Source organism: Aquila chrysaetos, chromosome 5, assembly GCF_900496995.4.
Source record: "Aquila chrysaetos chrysaetos chromosome 5, bAquChr1.4, whole genome shotgun sequence".
NCBI classification, from domain to species: domain Eukaryota; kingdom Metazoa; phylum Chordata; class Aves; order Accipitriformes; family Accipitridae; genus Aquila; species Aquila chrysaetos.
The window spans coordinates 31,989,079-32,006,318 of record NC_044008.1 but is presented as its reverse complement, the minus strand read 5'-3'; the positions used below and the strand labels follow the sequence as shown (position 1 = coordinate 32,006,318).

Sequence of the window (17,240 nt, the reverse complement as noted above, 5' to 3'; positions counted from 1 at the left end):
GCTACATAATTAAAGTGTTTTGCCTTTTTTAATATTTGTAGTAGAATGTTTTCCAGTTGCAGTCTGAAATACATGATTTAGAAGAGAAAGGTCGCGGTTCTGCCATGTGGCTGTCTCCGGCACGTACGCTGGCGGTGGCTGTGATGTCCGCGCTGGAGGCTGCTGTCATTAGTGGAGAAACCCTGACACTCCATTAGACAGTTACTCACTAAAAAAATACTCATTATGCAAACGTCTGCCTGAAGACCTGCCTAAAATGCCACAAGCAGAAGTCTCAGCTGGTGTAAACGAACGCGGCTTCGATGGCTTTGGCAGGGCGGCAACTGCCTGCTCCGTCTGAAACGTCTGTCCTGGGCTCCAGTTTTCAGCACCTCTGCTCTCACCGCCAGCAAAAAGAAACGATTTGCCAAATTTTCTTCGTTGTTAATCATTAACCTGCGGCCGCGTTCCCACCTCTAACCTCAAACGTCTTGTACCTATGTGTTTTGTACGATGCCGATACATGACGATTTTTCTATAGTAGTGTTTTGAGAACTTCTCTTACTAACACCTTAGGCTCCCTTACTTTATTCCGCTGCCTCGACCCACGCAACAAGTCTCCTGCCGCAAAGCCGTGCGCACCCTGCAAACGTCTTCCCCTTCCACCCCTCGCTGCTACCGCGGGGATGATGCGATGCCGGTCCCGAAGGGCCGAGCCGCCGTCCTCCTCACACGGACGGGCCCTGACGCGCGGAGACGGCTCCTGCGGGCAGAGCCCCTCTGAAGATGATGCTGCCTGACAACGCGAATCAATTCAGCGTTCCTTCATCTCGTTCCAGACCAACGGGGCTTCTGGTGGTGCGATAGCGAAACCGTGCGCTGCGTTGCCGGTCCCGATCGAAAGGGTCAATGGTGGTCACCGTCCCGGGCACGACAGCCGCCCCGCCTGCCCGCAATCCGCTGCGCGACAGCTATTCCCGTCTTCGTGCGTCAAGACCTTAAGCCTTTCTTCTTTGACACAAGAGATTAAGGGCAATCCCGACAAATTCAAACCCAGATCAAGTACGGGACTTCGGCGAGATGAACTACCAGCCTAGAAATTAGCCGGCGCAGGCTGGACTCCCGGGTTTCTCCCGGGAACCCGTCCCCTCGGGTTTTGCAGGTTCGGCATCGGGCAGCACATCTCCTGTTTCCAAACCCACTCCGGGCGGTGGAGGCTTTACGTGAATCGCAATTGCCTGCAAACCAACTTGGCCAACGCCATTTTTTTAACCTTTATTATTGTTTAGCTGCCGAGCACGGGTACCTACCAACACTGATAGGGGAACTGACAACCTCGCGAGGCATTCGGCTGCTTTCTGATTCTACTTCTGCTTCCAAAAAGCGCTATTTCCACGCACCTTTGGGACAGGGCTAGCTGCTGAACTTCAGACCAAGCATCCCTGCCCCATAGTTCTTACCAATTTACTTTTCAAACAGCAATTCTGCCCAAAATGCCCCTGAAATTTATGATCATGATAACAAACGGGCGAATTAGAATAAGGTCATTAATATCATCGCTTACACAAATAGCATTATTGCTTTTTGCAAAGCAAGCAAATCATTATGAACTTGTGTCTTATTAGCCACTATTTTATAGTGGGGTTTTTTATATATATACACACAGACATATATATACGCATTCACATGGGATGTGAACTTAGATGCATTGCTTCGGGTAGCAGTTTTCCTTAGGCTTCTGCTAACCAACAACTGTGACTTCCCTCTAGTGGTCAGTTATTTTTAAACGTTAAGGATTAAAGACTGGGCTGCCTCTCACATTAAAAAAAAAAAATCAGTTTGCTTTAGAAAAATAAATATGAGCTTCCCCTTTGATAAAGTTTATGGTCATTGCCTAATTTTAATAGAACAGCAGAGGCTGGTTTCTTATTAAAGCAAAAATTGTGAACCAAGCATCTGGTGGGAAAAAGCTGGGAAGAAAAAATAATCTTATCTAAATAAAAGTTCTTGCTGGCTAATTGGCTCACTAATTGTTCGATAATTACACCTACAAACTGTGGCTTGCGGACCACTACAAAATTAAAGCTATAGTATTTACTCGTACCCAGTGTAACCAGTTTTCTAGTGCTTCCTCATGTGGCGTTTGTGTCTAGAGACCATCAGACGGCCTAGCAAGGACACTTTTCCTCCCCTTACTGGAAATCAAGCTATTCCAGTCCATGTCAGCTTTTTTTTCGATTCCTCTGTCCTCTGACTTGGCCAGAAACTGTTTCAATTAGCTGCCTTTTTTTTTTTTTTTTTCCTCTGCTCAAGTTTTCCCCTGAAGAACCTCTTCAAAAACATTGATTTTGGTATTCCAGCTTTGGAGCCCGCATCGTGTAGGTTCTTCATTTATCAAACAGTTTGTACGGCTCCCTTGTATCTTCCTTATCTCAACAGCTTGGAAAACATCCACTTTCCTCAAATTACTGGAACACCACTAGTCAAAATTCCCCAGTAAAAGGAAAAGAGTCTCTTCAGCTGGCCTTGCCCTATACTTACAGAAAGCAGTTGCTTCCCAGAAGATAGTTTTAGCTTGCTTCAAAAATAAAGGAAACTAAAGCAACTGCTTTGTGCATTTGTTCGTCCTTCTGTCTGAGTATTTCCCCTACTCCAAACCTACAAACTTACTGGCAATTTTCAATTAAGTTTGACAGAAGATTCTAAGATTAGTAAGTCCTTCTAAGTCTCTTGAAACAATAGCTGGATAAATAGAAAAAAACCCCAACCAAACATAAAATTCTCTGGAAGTAGAATGTTGTCCTATTAATCTCGCTCTAGCCCTGCAAGGGCTCCTGCTGCCTCTCCCACGCGGGTCAAGTAGCTTTTGGCTGCTTTTCTCCTTTTCCCCTCCAGGCCAGCTATCTTACTGACTGTTTCTCAAATCTTTACAAGAAACCTCAAATATTATACAATTATTATATTGTTTTCATTTTCTCTGTCCCAACAGTTTCATTTTTGCTTCCCTTTCTTACGGTGCTGTAAAGGCTAACTTTTCATGCCAGCGTGCCTGTAAGACCTCTCTCGCTACAGCACATACATTGCAGACCAGCACTTGGAATATATTCTGAATACTGCCATTTAGAAAACTTAATTTGTCCCCTTAGCCCTGTAAAGTCTCAAAGCCCTCTAGATCTTTGCAGACACAAGGCAGAGCAACGTATGGAGCAGGCTGCTATCCTCTCTCAGATAAGCTGCTGGTTTCAAGACCAAAGCATCCCTCTTTGGAAGTCTTTGGACTGGGAAATAGGGCAGCACCCTCTGGAAGATGCATATCAAGTGTAGTTTATTATCAGAGATAAATGTAGTTCATTCCTTAATGCAGCAGAAGACCTAGCAATTTTTAAGTTAGGCACCAGAATTCAACTGTCTAAACGTTCCCTGTTTGAAGGCTCAGGTCTGAAACCCTGGGCACTCATATTTGTGCAACGTGCCAGGCTGGGGACCTGGTATTTTTCCTCGTCTCCACTGGTATCCAAAATGTAATAGAAAACCAGGCAGAATGAAATCCAACTTACAGCGGCAACTTAGATTTTTGACATGATGCCATGGGTTTTTTTCAGCTGACAGGGAAACCACACTATCTTCTAAACTTACTTTATTTTACCTGAGCACCTCAGGGTGAGGGAGAACAGGTCGAAAGGCTGGCCGGGTCCCGGCGACAGGAGCTGGCTCCTGCCCTGCCTCACTCTCCAACTTGTAACATATGCAAACCCCTTACTTGCAAGCTGGCTTCAATTTTATCCCACGGGGCTTCCTCGGGGGACAAAGCCAGTGCTCGCAAATTCACAGTTGGGCAAACTTCTCCAATCCCAAATGAAGGATCCACCTTTCAGATATGAAACATGATCTGAATTTTTTATCAGCTCATTGACATGTGAGCACAGTAAGGAACTTTGCGTATTTTTTTGTTGCCAAAAGTCATGAGATCACAAGGATCACAATTTTCCTCTTTGCTTACAGTCACAATGGATCACATCTACTGTCTGTCAAAGTCCTGTTGACATAAATTTGTCTTAACAGTTTGGTCTAAAGTTTCCACTTCATGTGTACAAAGAGCAGCAAGAGATCCCTTCAGAGATTAAAAAATGATGGCCAGTTAGATTTATTTGCACCCCAAGAGGCATCATTTGGGAGTAGAGTCCTACAAGTAGCACGTTCAGTTATTTCCATCTTCCCATGATACCAGCTGCTGCTTCTGCCAGTCCTCTGAAAGGCTCTTTCCTAAGGTAGTGGGAGGAGGAGGACTGGGAGAGGGAGGGAGACAGAAACAACCAAGGACAATTACTTTTCAGAAATTACGGAAATCTCATCCTCTTCCTGCTTTTCTCCTCAAGTTGTCTTTCAGAGAAGAAAACACTTCCATACCATAGACAGTATTTCTTCATGTATTATTTCTATAGGTTCTGTCTTAAAATGGGCCAGACAGCATACGAAGACAATTTTGTTCCCGAATCTTTTGCCACTTTGCCTCCGCTATGTGGAGCCACAAGGAAACTGTATTTTCCTAGGAACAGTGCGAGAATAGAAGATTACAAGGAAAATTACCATTGGGGTATCCTCTTTAATTCCCTCCAGATTTATACAATCACTTCAGTGAGAATAAAACCAAAAGCAAAGGTATATCACTAAAAGGAAAATGTAGCAACTATATGTATTAGTACACTTCGGGGAACATGCACAAAGAACGTATGTGCGTCTCCAAAAATGGTTATCGTATGAAATCTTTTGTCCCAACAAAGCCTAGGGAATTCAGACCTCTCTTTTCAGGGATTATTCTTTAATCAGAACAGAAACAGCTGTATTTCATATCTCCCAGTCAATGCACATTGCAGGAATAATCAACAGATACCTGTACAGAAAAACAGGCAGCCCAATATCTGAAGGTGCCAGAACTGAGACTATGCAGACGACAGAAGCTGGAACAGCCAGGGGTTTCCAATCACACATCGGAGGGCTGACAGAATGGCTTCTGACTCAGTGATAAAATCCCTCTTTCAAGCACCGTGGCCAAACATCAACTTTCTGATGTATCTCCTGAAGCATCCGCATCTCTCGGAATCCATGGCTCTCCTGCAGTCTTCTCTGCAGAGCAGCTGCCCTCCTGCCCAGTCTGTTTCCATTCATACACAGAATAGACAAGATATGAAAAGAGCATTGCAATGGATTTTGTGTACTGTAAAAGAGGTTATTTAAAATTTCCTCGCTTCATGTACTGTTTAAAAACAGACACCCAGAATTCTGTATGTCAGACAATTCCTTTAGGACACAAAATCCTGATTTGGGATCCTATCTGAGGGCTCTTAATTTCAAATAAACATTCTTATTTTCTCATGTTCACTCTTGCAGGTATGGAACATGACTGGTTTGTCTTTTTTCTTTGCAGAAATATGACTAAATAAAACATCCATGGAAATAAAATGTAAAGAGCAGGAGATTTCAATGGGAAATGGTCAGACAAATGCACATTTTTTCAAATGGTAGCATGTAAAGACATGCAACTTTCCATAAATAATTTGGCTGCAGTACATGAAGTCCTGTAACATCATGGGAACAACTTCTGCCAGACTTGTTTCATGCTTTTTTCCACTTGGAATTCTTAATTACATGGTGAATCAGATGTGATTTTTACTGCTAGTGTAAACAGAACAAACAGTGAAATTTTAAAACCACATTTATTTTTAATACAAAATCTGTTGCACTATTACAGAAGTGAGCCTGTATGTTTACCCCCACATGCACAGATAATTCAGCATCTACAATTAAATAAGAGTAAAATTATATTTCTCTTTTACCAAAACCATTGGCAAATCTTTTTAAGAAATGTTCTCTTTGTGCTTTGTAATTCATGTTTGTAGAATTCATTTCTTATTTCGGTTCCCATTAAGAAAACTGATCAATGGAAAGCTCAAAGGTGCGAAAGAAGCTTATTACAGGTAGCTTACATTTGTGATTACTTCAGTTGTGCTTTACCTACAGTATATACATGAAAGCTGCGAGGTGTACTATGGTCTAACGTAATGCGCTGGCAAAAGCTCTGACTGGTTCAATTAGGAATCTGCAGTAAATAAGCAGAACAGTTCACTATTCCGTTTTCACAGCAAAAAAAATATATATTTAAGTAGATGCTTTAAAATACCATGCACACCATTGGCTATAGTACTTCTTATACAGTACAACATAAGCTTTCTTATTTTATTTGTCTGTAACACCTAGAAGCATATAGCATCTACGCTTTAAGTGTATTTACAAATTCAACAAAATATCTACATATAAAAAGCTTACTTAAAATTAAACTTGATGCAAGTTATGAAAAACCAATTTATTGGCAAATGAAACTGAGCATTCCTTCAACCATAGGTTGTTATAAAAATTTATATTTGGAGGTAAACATTTGATTGATATAGTATGCGAGAAAATAATTTTGTAACCTATAATGGTAATCCTTTACCACTAAACCATATTAGCACTTGTCAGATTGAGTTCTGTGGTTCCAAGCGGTAACCCCCACACTGCTTCAGGGTGTAGATAATTACAAAGCTGCCACACTGATCAGGCTGGAACACAGAGGGAAATGCACTCTCGCTGGTGTAGTTGGCTGGTTTGGTTTTTTAACAATTTATTTTACAAGAGCTTATACCTTGCTGTGTTAGTAAATAATTTAATTCTTGTTGTGTTTTGGTTTTGTTTTTTGTTTGTTTTTTTTTTTTTTAATCTTCTAAGGCCATGAAAACATGTTGTGCTGTAACTGTCTAGAAAGCATTTATTTTATTTCTAAAGGAAAAAAAATCATACTCTTCTTTGTGTAATTTAAAATATCTAAAACCTTCCATTTTTAGCACAACAGTTTCATAACACTTTTTTTCTTCACATTTTTACTTTATTTGGCAATGATAGTAGTCCGCTAATCACAGTTTACTGCACCAACTGATTTAGTAGTACAGCGCATTATGGAATGCATATTGTATAAAGGCACTGAATGTATTTTGCCCTGTGTTTTCTGGAATATTCTCTCATTTTTAAAGTTTTTCTTTCAGTGACTGTACAAATTCCAAAATGCATTGCAATGCGTATCTTTTATGCCCTAAATCAATTCAATGTGTTTCGATGTAAAAATAGAACACTGTACTGCTGTAATACTTGATAGATTAAAAAGGCTATAAAGTAATAGGAGCAAAGAGCAGATAATAGGGTCTCATTAAGCATCAGCAAATGCAAGTGTCATACTTAAATCATTTAGCAATTATATACTGTACATACTGTTCCTAACTGTCTTGCAAAAAGACATATGATAGCTAGACATTAAGTCACCAATTTCACAACAATGTCCACAAAGACATTGAAGTTCTATATAATACTACTATAACACTCTGACAATGAAAACGGAATTCATATCCAGGGATTCAGCTGAGGACTGCATAACAAATTGTCAAACCATGTTTGTATAGTGTACACAAGATTATCTGTGAATTGTGTAGCATTTTTTTTCCATGCATTATACTGTATTTTCAACAGGAAACAAAATTACAAGTCAATGTTATTGTTTGTGTCAGTTCCTTTTAAAAAAAGTAAAAATACCCAAGTTTTGAACAGAATTTCATACTAACATACCACTTAGTGTGTCATTATGCTGCATAACTGTATGGACCTGCATATTCTCATAGCATAAACACCTTGTGGTGAGGAGCTCCGTTACCTGCATGTTCATAGTATGAGAAGGAGGATGTACAAGTGCTTTAAACAAACTGAAGATACAAGGGGATCGAGTTCTGTGGTTACACAAATGAATTCATGGCATTTACAGGAGAAGGAGCCTCAGAGCTTTCATTTCCTTCTGCAGGTTCTTTCTCTTTTTTACCACTATATTGTCCAATAAAGGAGCCATCCTCATTGAACTGACCATTTACACCTTCTCCATAGTCAACTAAACTATCATCACTGTCTTCTTTTTTCACAGTTCTGTCTGAAGGTGTCCGGCTTCCTTTTTTCAGAGGTTTATGGTCCTCTGCATCGCTGGAGACACAAACAAACAAACAAAAGGAATTAACCGATGTATGATATATTAAGACAAAATCAGCCATGCATGCAGAGTTTATAAGAAGCATGTGTGCAGCCCTATAATCCTTTAGTAAACCCACATCACATTGTAGAGACAAATCAATATGATGCAGTTGGCATGAATATATGGTGTAGGAATGGTTTAAACAGAGAATGTCTTCAGTGGAAGGGGGGGGTTGTGGTTTCTTTTTTTTGTTTTTGTTGTTTTTTCCCCCATCGTGCATGACTTTTCAATGATAAGACCTGCGCCCTTGGCTTGGAAGCAATTTAGATGCAACTGCAAGCATTAAAAAGTGGGTTGTAAAGTTATAAAAAAAATAATTTATTTGTTCTCCAAAGTAACAAGCTTATGATGTGCCGTGAAGTTAGTCTGTTAAACTTCTTAATTTTTTTGACCCCTTGAACATGAATGAAGAATGAATTTGGTTAAATGAAATATACTGATTTTCTTTACTAGTATAAAGAAAATAAAAGTGCTGCATTTCAAATAATTTGTTACATAATGCAGGCCAGACTTGCAATTTTCAACCTTACCTTTCAAGAGACCTACATATTCCATTAAAAGGGTGCAGAAGAAACAAATGAAAATAGCCTAAGAAGAAAAGCAAAGTCCATATCCTGATAGTGATCAGTATTTTATGAATAATAATTTGCTCTTAAAATTGCTAAAACATTTACTGTATACAGGTAAAGCAACAATTTAGCTTACAGTAGCTACAGCTAAGTAGTTAAGAGCATGCTTAGTTTTTTTCATTACTTATGAGATTAACCTCCTTATCCTAATCCATAACTGATAAAATGTTCTGACAATGATGATGGTGATTTGGAGGACAACAGTGAAAGGAAAGAAAGGCAGGGAAGAGAGAGCCCTGTAGCAAAGTACTGTGGTCTTTCCCCTGTCAGTGGAAAAGCTGCCGCACCATCATCATCCCCAAATAAACCTGCAGCTGTGGTAAGCTCGTATTTCATGAAATAGATGTAGTTGAGCTCTTTTCAGAATCCTTTACACTGCACTTCAGTTTCAAGATGAAGATTTCAGCAGCAGCTCTAAAGCATTTCCAATTAAAAACCACTATTGCCAGCTGCAATTTTGGGTGCAATTATTTACCTTGTCTTAAACAGAACATGTGACTTTATTTGCATACAGCGTACAAAAGAGTAAGTGATTTTTTTTTTTTTTATTTAAAGACTCACAGCTTATGGAAAATATAAAGAAACATGTATAGAATATCAAGGAAATAAAAATATATTTACAATATCCACAATATTAGGCCAAATATATATTCAGCAAATTAACTGTGTAATTCCTATAAACAAATACCTTATTTCTTCCAATAATTATATTTTCTTTTTTTTTTCCTAATTAATATCTTTGAACACCCAGAGAAATCATATATATATAGCATATACAAGGTCACACAGATTATTTTGTTAGCTAACAAACGCCCTGTTGAGAAACATTTCACTATTGCTAGAAAACCACTACACCAATTTTCCATCAAGCTGCTTCTCCTCATCTCATCACTTTTTTTGGCTTTGGAAGACTCTAAGTTATCACATTCTAAAAGAAGTACACCTCTAATATGCACATACTTACAGAAAAAGCATACCAGAGATTTTATCCTTCTATGCATACACAAGAAAGAAGTGGTAGGAATATCTACCTTACTAACATGTAAGAAAACCTTCAGGTTTAAAATACACAAAGGCAAAAACTCTAAACTTGACTGTATCCGTCTTGACTTTTAGGTATTGCTGTGTACATGGCATGAGGATAAATATCCTATCATTGATCTTCTGTGCTCACTGATATTGCAAACATATAGGCTAGTAACGTTTAAAAGAATGCTACTCTAAAATGTCAAGCATCCAGCAGCAAGGTGCAAACATTTAGAACACTGCAAACACAAGCAGATTACAAAGATTTTACTGAAGACGGTTCATTTTGGAAGGACCCTATATTTAAAAGGGTGAAGACAGAATTGAGTATTTTAAAAATCACACAATGTAGCTTCTCCATTGCCCTCGTCAGAGGGCATTAGAGTCATTAGAACAGGCTATTCAAGCCAAATGAAGACCAGACCCTCACTTTGAAATAGTAACCGCTCCTACTCCCAAAGAAGAATGACCTGCAGTGGTTAATGCTTTCTGGGTAATACCATTTAGTAAAGAACATTGTGCATATGGTTTGCTGTTTAATTTTAGGTGAATAACTTCATAATTGCTTACACCATAATATGTAGGAATAAAAATAAATTAAAATTGCATTTGTACCGTATTCCAACTGGTCAGGAAACTGTGCAAATATTCTAAAGTGTGACTCTATCCAGTGTAATTCACTAGGCTGGATTATATAGTAAATAAATAATACACTGTCACTGTATTAAAAATATCCACATTTTTGTGTTTAATCCAATAAAAAGCTCAATTTTCACTTATAAGTTAGATAAATCTGAGTATGGGAACTTCTGTTTCGTGTTGCTCTTAGGGTTTTCTTGTTTGTATTTTTGTAAACAAAGTTTATTTATAAGCCAAACAATGAAGAAATACTTACACGGTTGGTTGCATTGTGTCTGTGATTTTTCTATATTTTAGTAAGGATGCGGATTCTACTGTCTGTATAATTAGAAACAAACAAAACTGCCCATTTACTCAGGCATTGTACCTGCATGGAGGTGGGCGCTGGCGTGAGAGCACAGTTACGGCAGATGCAAAATCAAATCTGAACCTGGGGATTCCCTCCCTTTTTGCACTATGCAAACCCAGAAAGAGGTTTTGCCAAGACTCTGGCAGGGGAAAAACAAGTGGGATTATCCAGGGTGCTTTCCACTCCTTGTTCAGGAAAAGGAAGCATATGCCATGGTACCATTTATTCTTTATCAAACTGGATTATGAGTTTTTTATTAGCTGAATATAATGTTTTGGGTGGAAGGGAAAGAAATCAAGGAAGAAAAAAAACCAAAAAACCAAAACAAGCAGGAGAGAGAGGAAAAAAGCGAAGACATCAATGTTTTGAACAGCACTTTTGTTACCCTCAGGGTGCAACACAGAGAAGGGACCCTGGTGCTCTGGGGAAATGAATGTATATTCTGTTTGCTGCCAAGAAGCAAACTGCAAAAGCTGCTGAATTGCATTATGAACGTGGATGCCCAAAGAGCTATAGAACATGTTGGCTGTAGAACATATACTATATTGCAAAAACATGTTAAAGCTATCTGCAAGATTTGCTAATCTTGCTTATGATTGTTCATAAAACTATTCTAAAATGCCACCAGGATAGATCATAATTTCTTTTAGTTTTTGCTTGTGGTTTTGCTTGCTGACTTTTATACTTGCCTAGTGTAATATAGTGAAATAAAAGATAAAGTGCAAATTGGTTTGACTAAAATTACAGTGGAAAACCGAAGAAGTTTTTGAAAAGTGTCATGTATGCAGTACATACAATTAACAGTGAGACAACAAGTACTGGGAGGGAAGAAAACAAGAGGTGAGAATGGGTATGAACTCTGTACTTAGATCAGCCAGCCATGAAAGTTAAATGTAGTGATACTTTTACTATTTGTTGTCTTGCAAATGAATTCCATACTAGTAGCTTTTTAAGGATGAAAGTTTCTCAGTGAAGACTGATATATACCAGTCATTTTGCTAAGTACTGATATGTACCACACATATTTCTTGCCCTTTTAGTAAGAACAGTATTTAATATTAAAGCATACTATAAAAGCATGATTAAAATATTTTTCATGAACAATTGCTAATATATGAATACACGTTTCTTTTTCTTCTCAGTTTAATGAAACACATATCAAACTTGCAGCTAATGATTAAGAGATACACGAAGTACGGAGGTGACAATAACATGTGTAAGTGCAAAGTACAAACTTATTTTTTTAAAAAAACGTACTTCCATTTCACAAGCTCATCAGTTATTGAAAGAAATATGTACCTTGAAATCTCCTTTCTTCTTTCAACTTTTCAATTTTTCTTCCTTAGATATGGGTACATGCAGCAACCAGTCAGAATGGGGAAGACAGTTTTACGATGCCTCTGCAGTCCAGCAGGCAACTAGTTCCCACTAAACTTTGCCACATTCATGGACATGCAAAAAGACTCAATATATGGTTAGCAATATACTACTTTTCCTTATAACACAACTGTCAGATGAAAGGCAACATAAAACAAACAAAATGAGTAAAGCATTCTGGGCTATTGGACGCAGAAAGAGGATGCAGAAGATGAAAACTGTTGGCAGTAAATTCCTTTTTCTGTGCCCTCAGGTCAACAGTCCAGAAATGTTTAAGTATAAGCAGACACCTAAAGCCACAGAAGTACCTTACACTACAGCTTCCCTGCACACTCCAGGAGAAGAACCTCTGCCCCAATAGCTAATAGGTCTCTGCTCATGCTCCTAAATTGATAGGTCTGCGCAGGTGAAAAATGCCTTCCCTTTAAAGTTATGCACCTGTATCAATCCAGACTTCAAAACATTCTACTATTTCTTACCTAGCTAAGACATAAGCACATCTGTATTAGCTTTCTGAGTAGTTTTTCTTTAGCATCTCTGTAATACTCAATCTTCAATCCTGGCAGAAGCTGGAAAAACTGGGAGATTAAGCTCTGGCTTTAAATGGTGATGGGTTGAAAAAATTGTTGTTAGTCAAAGAACCCGACTCACTCCTTGTGAAAATTTTAAAGAAAAATCTGCTTGAGAGAAATTCAACCAACTTTCCACCTTTGCTATTTCTGGTGGAGAATTATACAAAAGGAAACCGAAGTACTGATTTAAAAAGTAGTGACACAGACGTTCAAGAATTAAAATAAGAACCTTCAAAGAAAGCACATAAATGAGGACACAGTAAGACCACTGTCAAATCCAATCAGACTATTCACTCTTCAGGCAGTCCATTGACTTCATCTCTTGCACTAGAAGGGACCAAGCTTAGAAATATGGTGTTGAGGCACAAGTCATTGCTAGGTCCCCCTGCAAACACACCTAAGCTGCAGTAAAACTTGAATAACTACAAGGGAAAAAACTACTACTGTAATTACAAACTATATTCTCATTGTTAATCAACCCAGAACAAGAAGGAAGAGTAATATATTATCTAGCAATCTCAGAACTCTCCACCAACCATTTCCAGAAAGTCTCTCATAGCATATCCAAGAATTTCTAGGAAAAATATCATGTGTGTCAAAATGTTGAAGAAAAGAGGCAAAATAATTCAACAAAATGTGCAAACATCCTGTGTTACCACACTAGCAGTCCTACTACTGTAGTTGCCTTGTCCTGTTTGATCTAAGAACATTTTGCAGACTGCGATAACACGCTAAATTTTCATACTTCCTGTGAAGTTAACAAAGAAATGCATGCTTGCAGTCTCTCCCTACCCATGAATCCACAGGTCTCTAGATGCCATCACTTCTTAATTTCTCTTGATTTAGGGCCCAGGATGGAAATTTAGGCTGATTTATACACTTACACTGACCTGAACAGGAGCTCGATAGTCTTTAATTTTAATTTAAAGAACATACATTTGTGGTACTTGTATTTCTTGCCGTTTGTTGGTGTAAATATTGACTGTCCACAGTTTACTATCTCAGTCTTCTACAACTCAGGAAACCACTGGGACTGTAGTGCAGTTTGCTATGGAGGCACTGTTTGCCTTATTATGTAAAAGTGCAGCTATGCCTCCAGTCACAGCAACAGAGTGTTCCCGGTCATTCTGCGGTTCCTGAAACACCTGCGTTTCCTAAAGCATCATTTCCTTCCTCAGATTGATATGGCAGGAAAATCCAATGTTGGCTGGTTCCGCAGAAAGTATGCTCTTAGATGAAGTTGAAGAGTGCAAAACTTCAAACGAGTCCAAGCCATCCCAAGAATACTGGGAAGCCTAGAAATTGAACATGACAAAAACCTCCCCTAAAATTGAGAGCTATGACTTCTCTAGAATATCTTAACTAGTCATTAAGATTTAAGTAATTTAATAATTTAAATCTTATCTTGAAACAACTAGTTTTCTAAGCATTGGGCTTACTTGTCCAGAAATATTTAAGTCTATTCAGCATAAATTTCCAAGTCTTTCGCTCTTCCCAGTTCCTGAGAAAGGAGGAAGCAAAGTCTATGTTCTCAGAAAGTTCCTCTTGATGGTCTGGTGTCTCTCTGAAAGTGAGATGTCCTTTCATACTTGGCATGAAATGATTGTGAGATCTTATACTTTCCCTTCCCTCCTTTAAACTTCGGAGGAGAACGAAAGGAGCTCAGACACTTGTGAGGGTAAGAAAACGAAGAGCTTCCAACTGAGCTCTTTTTTTTCAGCTGATGTAAGGAGTGTTTGTGTTCTGAGAAATCCTTCATGATCTGGACCAAGGATTCACCAAATAGCTTCCCGCCTGTGTACGGTAAAGACAGCAGTTTACATTTTAGATCTAGCGATGAGGTCCAAGGACGTAGCCATATAGCTCTCCAGGCTACAGTGAGGCATGCCATATTTTTAACAGTGAGTCTAAGAGAATCCTCAGCTGCATCATGGATAAAATTAGCTGCAATTTTACATAGCCTGCGTTTCCTCTGCATGGCACCAGATGGGACCCATTTCTTTTTGAATCTGGCTTGTTCTTCCTCCAACCATATTAGTAACGCTCTAGAAGCGTAAGTGCAGTAGATAGATACTCCAAGCTGGGCTGCAACTAGCTTGAAAGATCTTTTAATTGCTTCCTCAACCTTTCTATCAGTAGGATCTTTAGGGAGAGCATCCATATTAGCAGGCACTGATAGTACAGAATCACCAGCAACCAATGCTCTGTCTACCTGAGGCAAGGTCCCCCACAAAGCAGCTTTATTCACTGGAAAAGGATAGAGCTTACGCAGGAGTGCTGGGGCTTCATGTTTTGCCTCAGGATTACTCCAAATCCTACAGACAAGATCTTCCACTGCTGAATGGATAGGAAGTGCATTATCTACCTTTCCTTCTTCAGAGGGGATAAGCGGTTCTTCTGAAGCACATTCAGATTTGGAAGATTTTAGCATTAACACTCTCTTTATGTGCTTGAACAGATAAGTCTGATTCTTCATGTCAAACTTACGCAGAGGATCTGGTCCTTCTTGGTCTTCTGTAGAGGACTCAGATAACTCTTCCCCATCTTCAGGGGATGACTCAACCTCCAAGCCCTTGTCAGCCTCAGATTTCTCCTTCCCAGAAGCTGTTTGATCTTTTAAGCTGTCTACATGGTCAGACTCAAAAGTTTGGGAACTGCTCCCAGTTGCTTCTAGAGGAACCACTGGAACTTCTGTAATTGGCACCCTGGGATGCTTTACTGAATGGGACCTAGCCTGTGCCACAGAAGTTATACTTTGTCTGGCTGCTGTCAAAGCATCCTTTAAGACAGTAGCTAGCTCAGGCAAAATCACAGATTTCATTAACGAATTCTTTTCAGATTCAGAGAAGTGAGTAGTAGTAGAAGGTCTTACCTTCCTGTGGTAGGAGCTCTGAGCGTCTTCTGAATCTGAGCTGTAGTCTGGGGTCTGGCTGAACCAGTGCTGGAGAGAAGAATGCTGCCTTGCCAGTGAGCCACGAACTGAGTTGCAGCTGAGGGGTTGCTGGAAAGGGGATGGCTGTCCTGCCTGAGAATCTGAGCCCTCCTCCGACCCCATTATCTGGTGCTCAGAAGTATGATGTCTAGAGCCATGCCTGTACTTCCATTCGTCTGACCTCTTTTCCTCTCGGCAGAGGGAAGCAGAGACAGAACGAACCCTTGTAAGCTCTGAAGACTGCCTAGCCTTCCTCCTGGTGTAGGAGGTCTCTGATCTGGTGCTGGAGTATTGATCCCCTGACCTTCTGAAGAAGTTGGATCTGTCAGATCTCACAGACTTTGCTTTTGTAAAGACAGGGTCTGCTTCAGGAGAATTGGCACAGCTACCTTTTCTTTTCTTTTCCTTGTCCAGTTTCTTTCCTGTCCAAGCAGACATGGACCTGAAGTGATGAAAAAAGTTCAAAATACTCGAATTCCTAGAACTTTCAAAAATTACTTTTTTTTTCAAGGGAAACCCTATACCCTTTTTCCTCAAAGAAGCACTGCATCATGGCCAGTGCCATGTGAGGCAGACAAACTGGGAACTGAGTGACTGCAGTGATGCTGGGCTGCAGAGAGGGTGCCAAGATATCTTCTGTAATCTGACTGGTTGCTGCTGCTGCCCTGTCTCTAAGGAAGAAAGAGGAAAGCCCAATATAGACTAATTACACAGAAATACATTTTAGAAAGGAGTTTTTGCATGGTAAATAGGATGAGCTCTTTCATGTGAACAAGTCTGAAAGCTTGGCATGCATCCGTCCATATTCACCAGACATGAGGTGGATAAATGCATTATAAAATAATTTAATAAAGCACTAGATGATTCTATAGATTAACTCAAGCCACTTAAATATGGAGACAAATTCAAATCTTGCTACAGGTCACACATGAAAGGAGACTTGAATAGTCTTATTCTGGGTCTGAGAAAACACGTACTGAGGTCATATCATTTGTATAATTCTGTACAGAGGTCAGTTTCTGCTGCTGAAAGTTCCAAGTATCGAAAAACTGAGGAGATAAAGGAGAATGCAAACTGGACTGCCTAGGAAAAATTACACAGTACTTATTTACGTCTCTGCTTCCAAACATTGCTTCACACTTCCCTTTTTATCAGCTGAATGTAATTAATCTATATGCACTTAGTGCTGTAATAAAATACTACTCTGAACTCATTAACCTAAGAACAGAGTATCATATTTTTTTAAAATCAAGGAAAAATAAACAGAAACTGCTCTTTGGCATTCAGAACTGTAAATCTATTCCAGTCAGATCAAGATGCACATCTCCCTTATATGAAGAAGCTATGGCAACAGAGCAGATCCTTCTTAAAAAACCTGATTTTTCTATGTACATTTGTAAATGTCACATCTTCAAAATAATAAAGGGCTTTTACAATGCTTTTGACACAGGAACGCACTATAAAAATCTGTTATAACAACCATGTAAAAAATAATGGTATTGACATATTTAGAAAATAATAACAATATTTCCTCTACTAATCAAAACTCAACACACTGCTTATTTAATAAGCTATGCTCATAATTGTTATATGAACAGACCTGCCAAGGAAAGCTTTTTGTGATGCCAGGAGATTC

The 17,240-nt window shown here is 39.2% G+C and overlaps 1 protein-coding gene across 49 annotated transcripts in view; it reads right to left on the bottom strand.

Annotated features, from left to right (window-relative positions):
- Nucleotides 1-4,562: 4,562 nt before the first annotated feature.
- The window catches only part of NRCAM (neuronal cell adhesion molecule), a 166,622-nt gene continuing 153,944 nt past the window's right edge, over nt 4,563-17,240 (bottom strand). For 24 of the 49 annotated variants that reach the window (XM_041123501.1, XM_030013507.2, XM_041123502.1 and 21 more), the window contains one exon: nt 12,023-16,046. In XM_041123501.1, coding sequence (XP_040979435.1) covers nt 14,204-16,046 — 1,843 coding nt within the window. In that variant the 3' untranslated portion in view covers nt 12,023-14,203. Of the gene's footprint in view, nt 8,032-8,610; nt 8,669-12,022; nt 16,047-17,240 lie in introns of those variants that run through there. The other 25 variants (XM_030013524.1, XM_030013525.1, XM_030013546.1 and 22 more) reach the window with 6 other exon arrangements.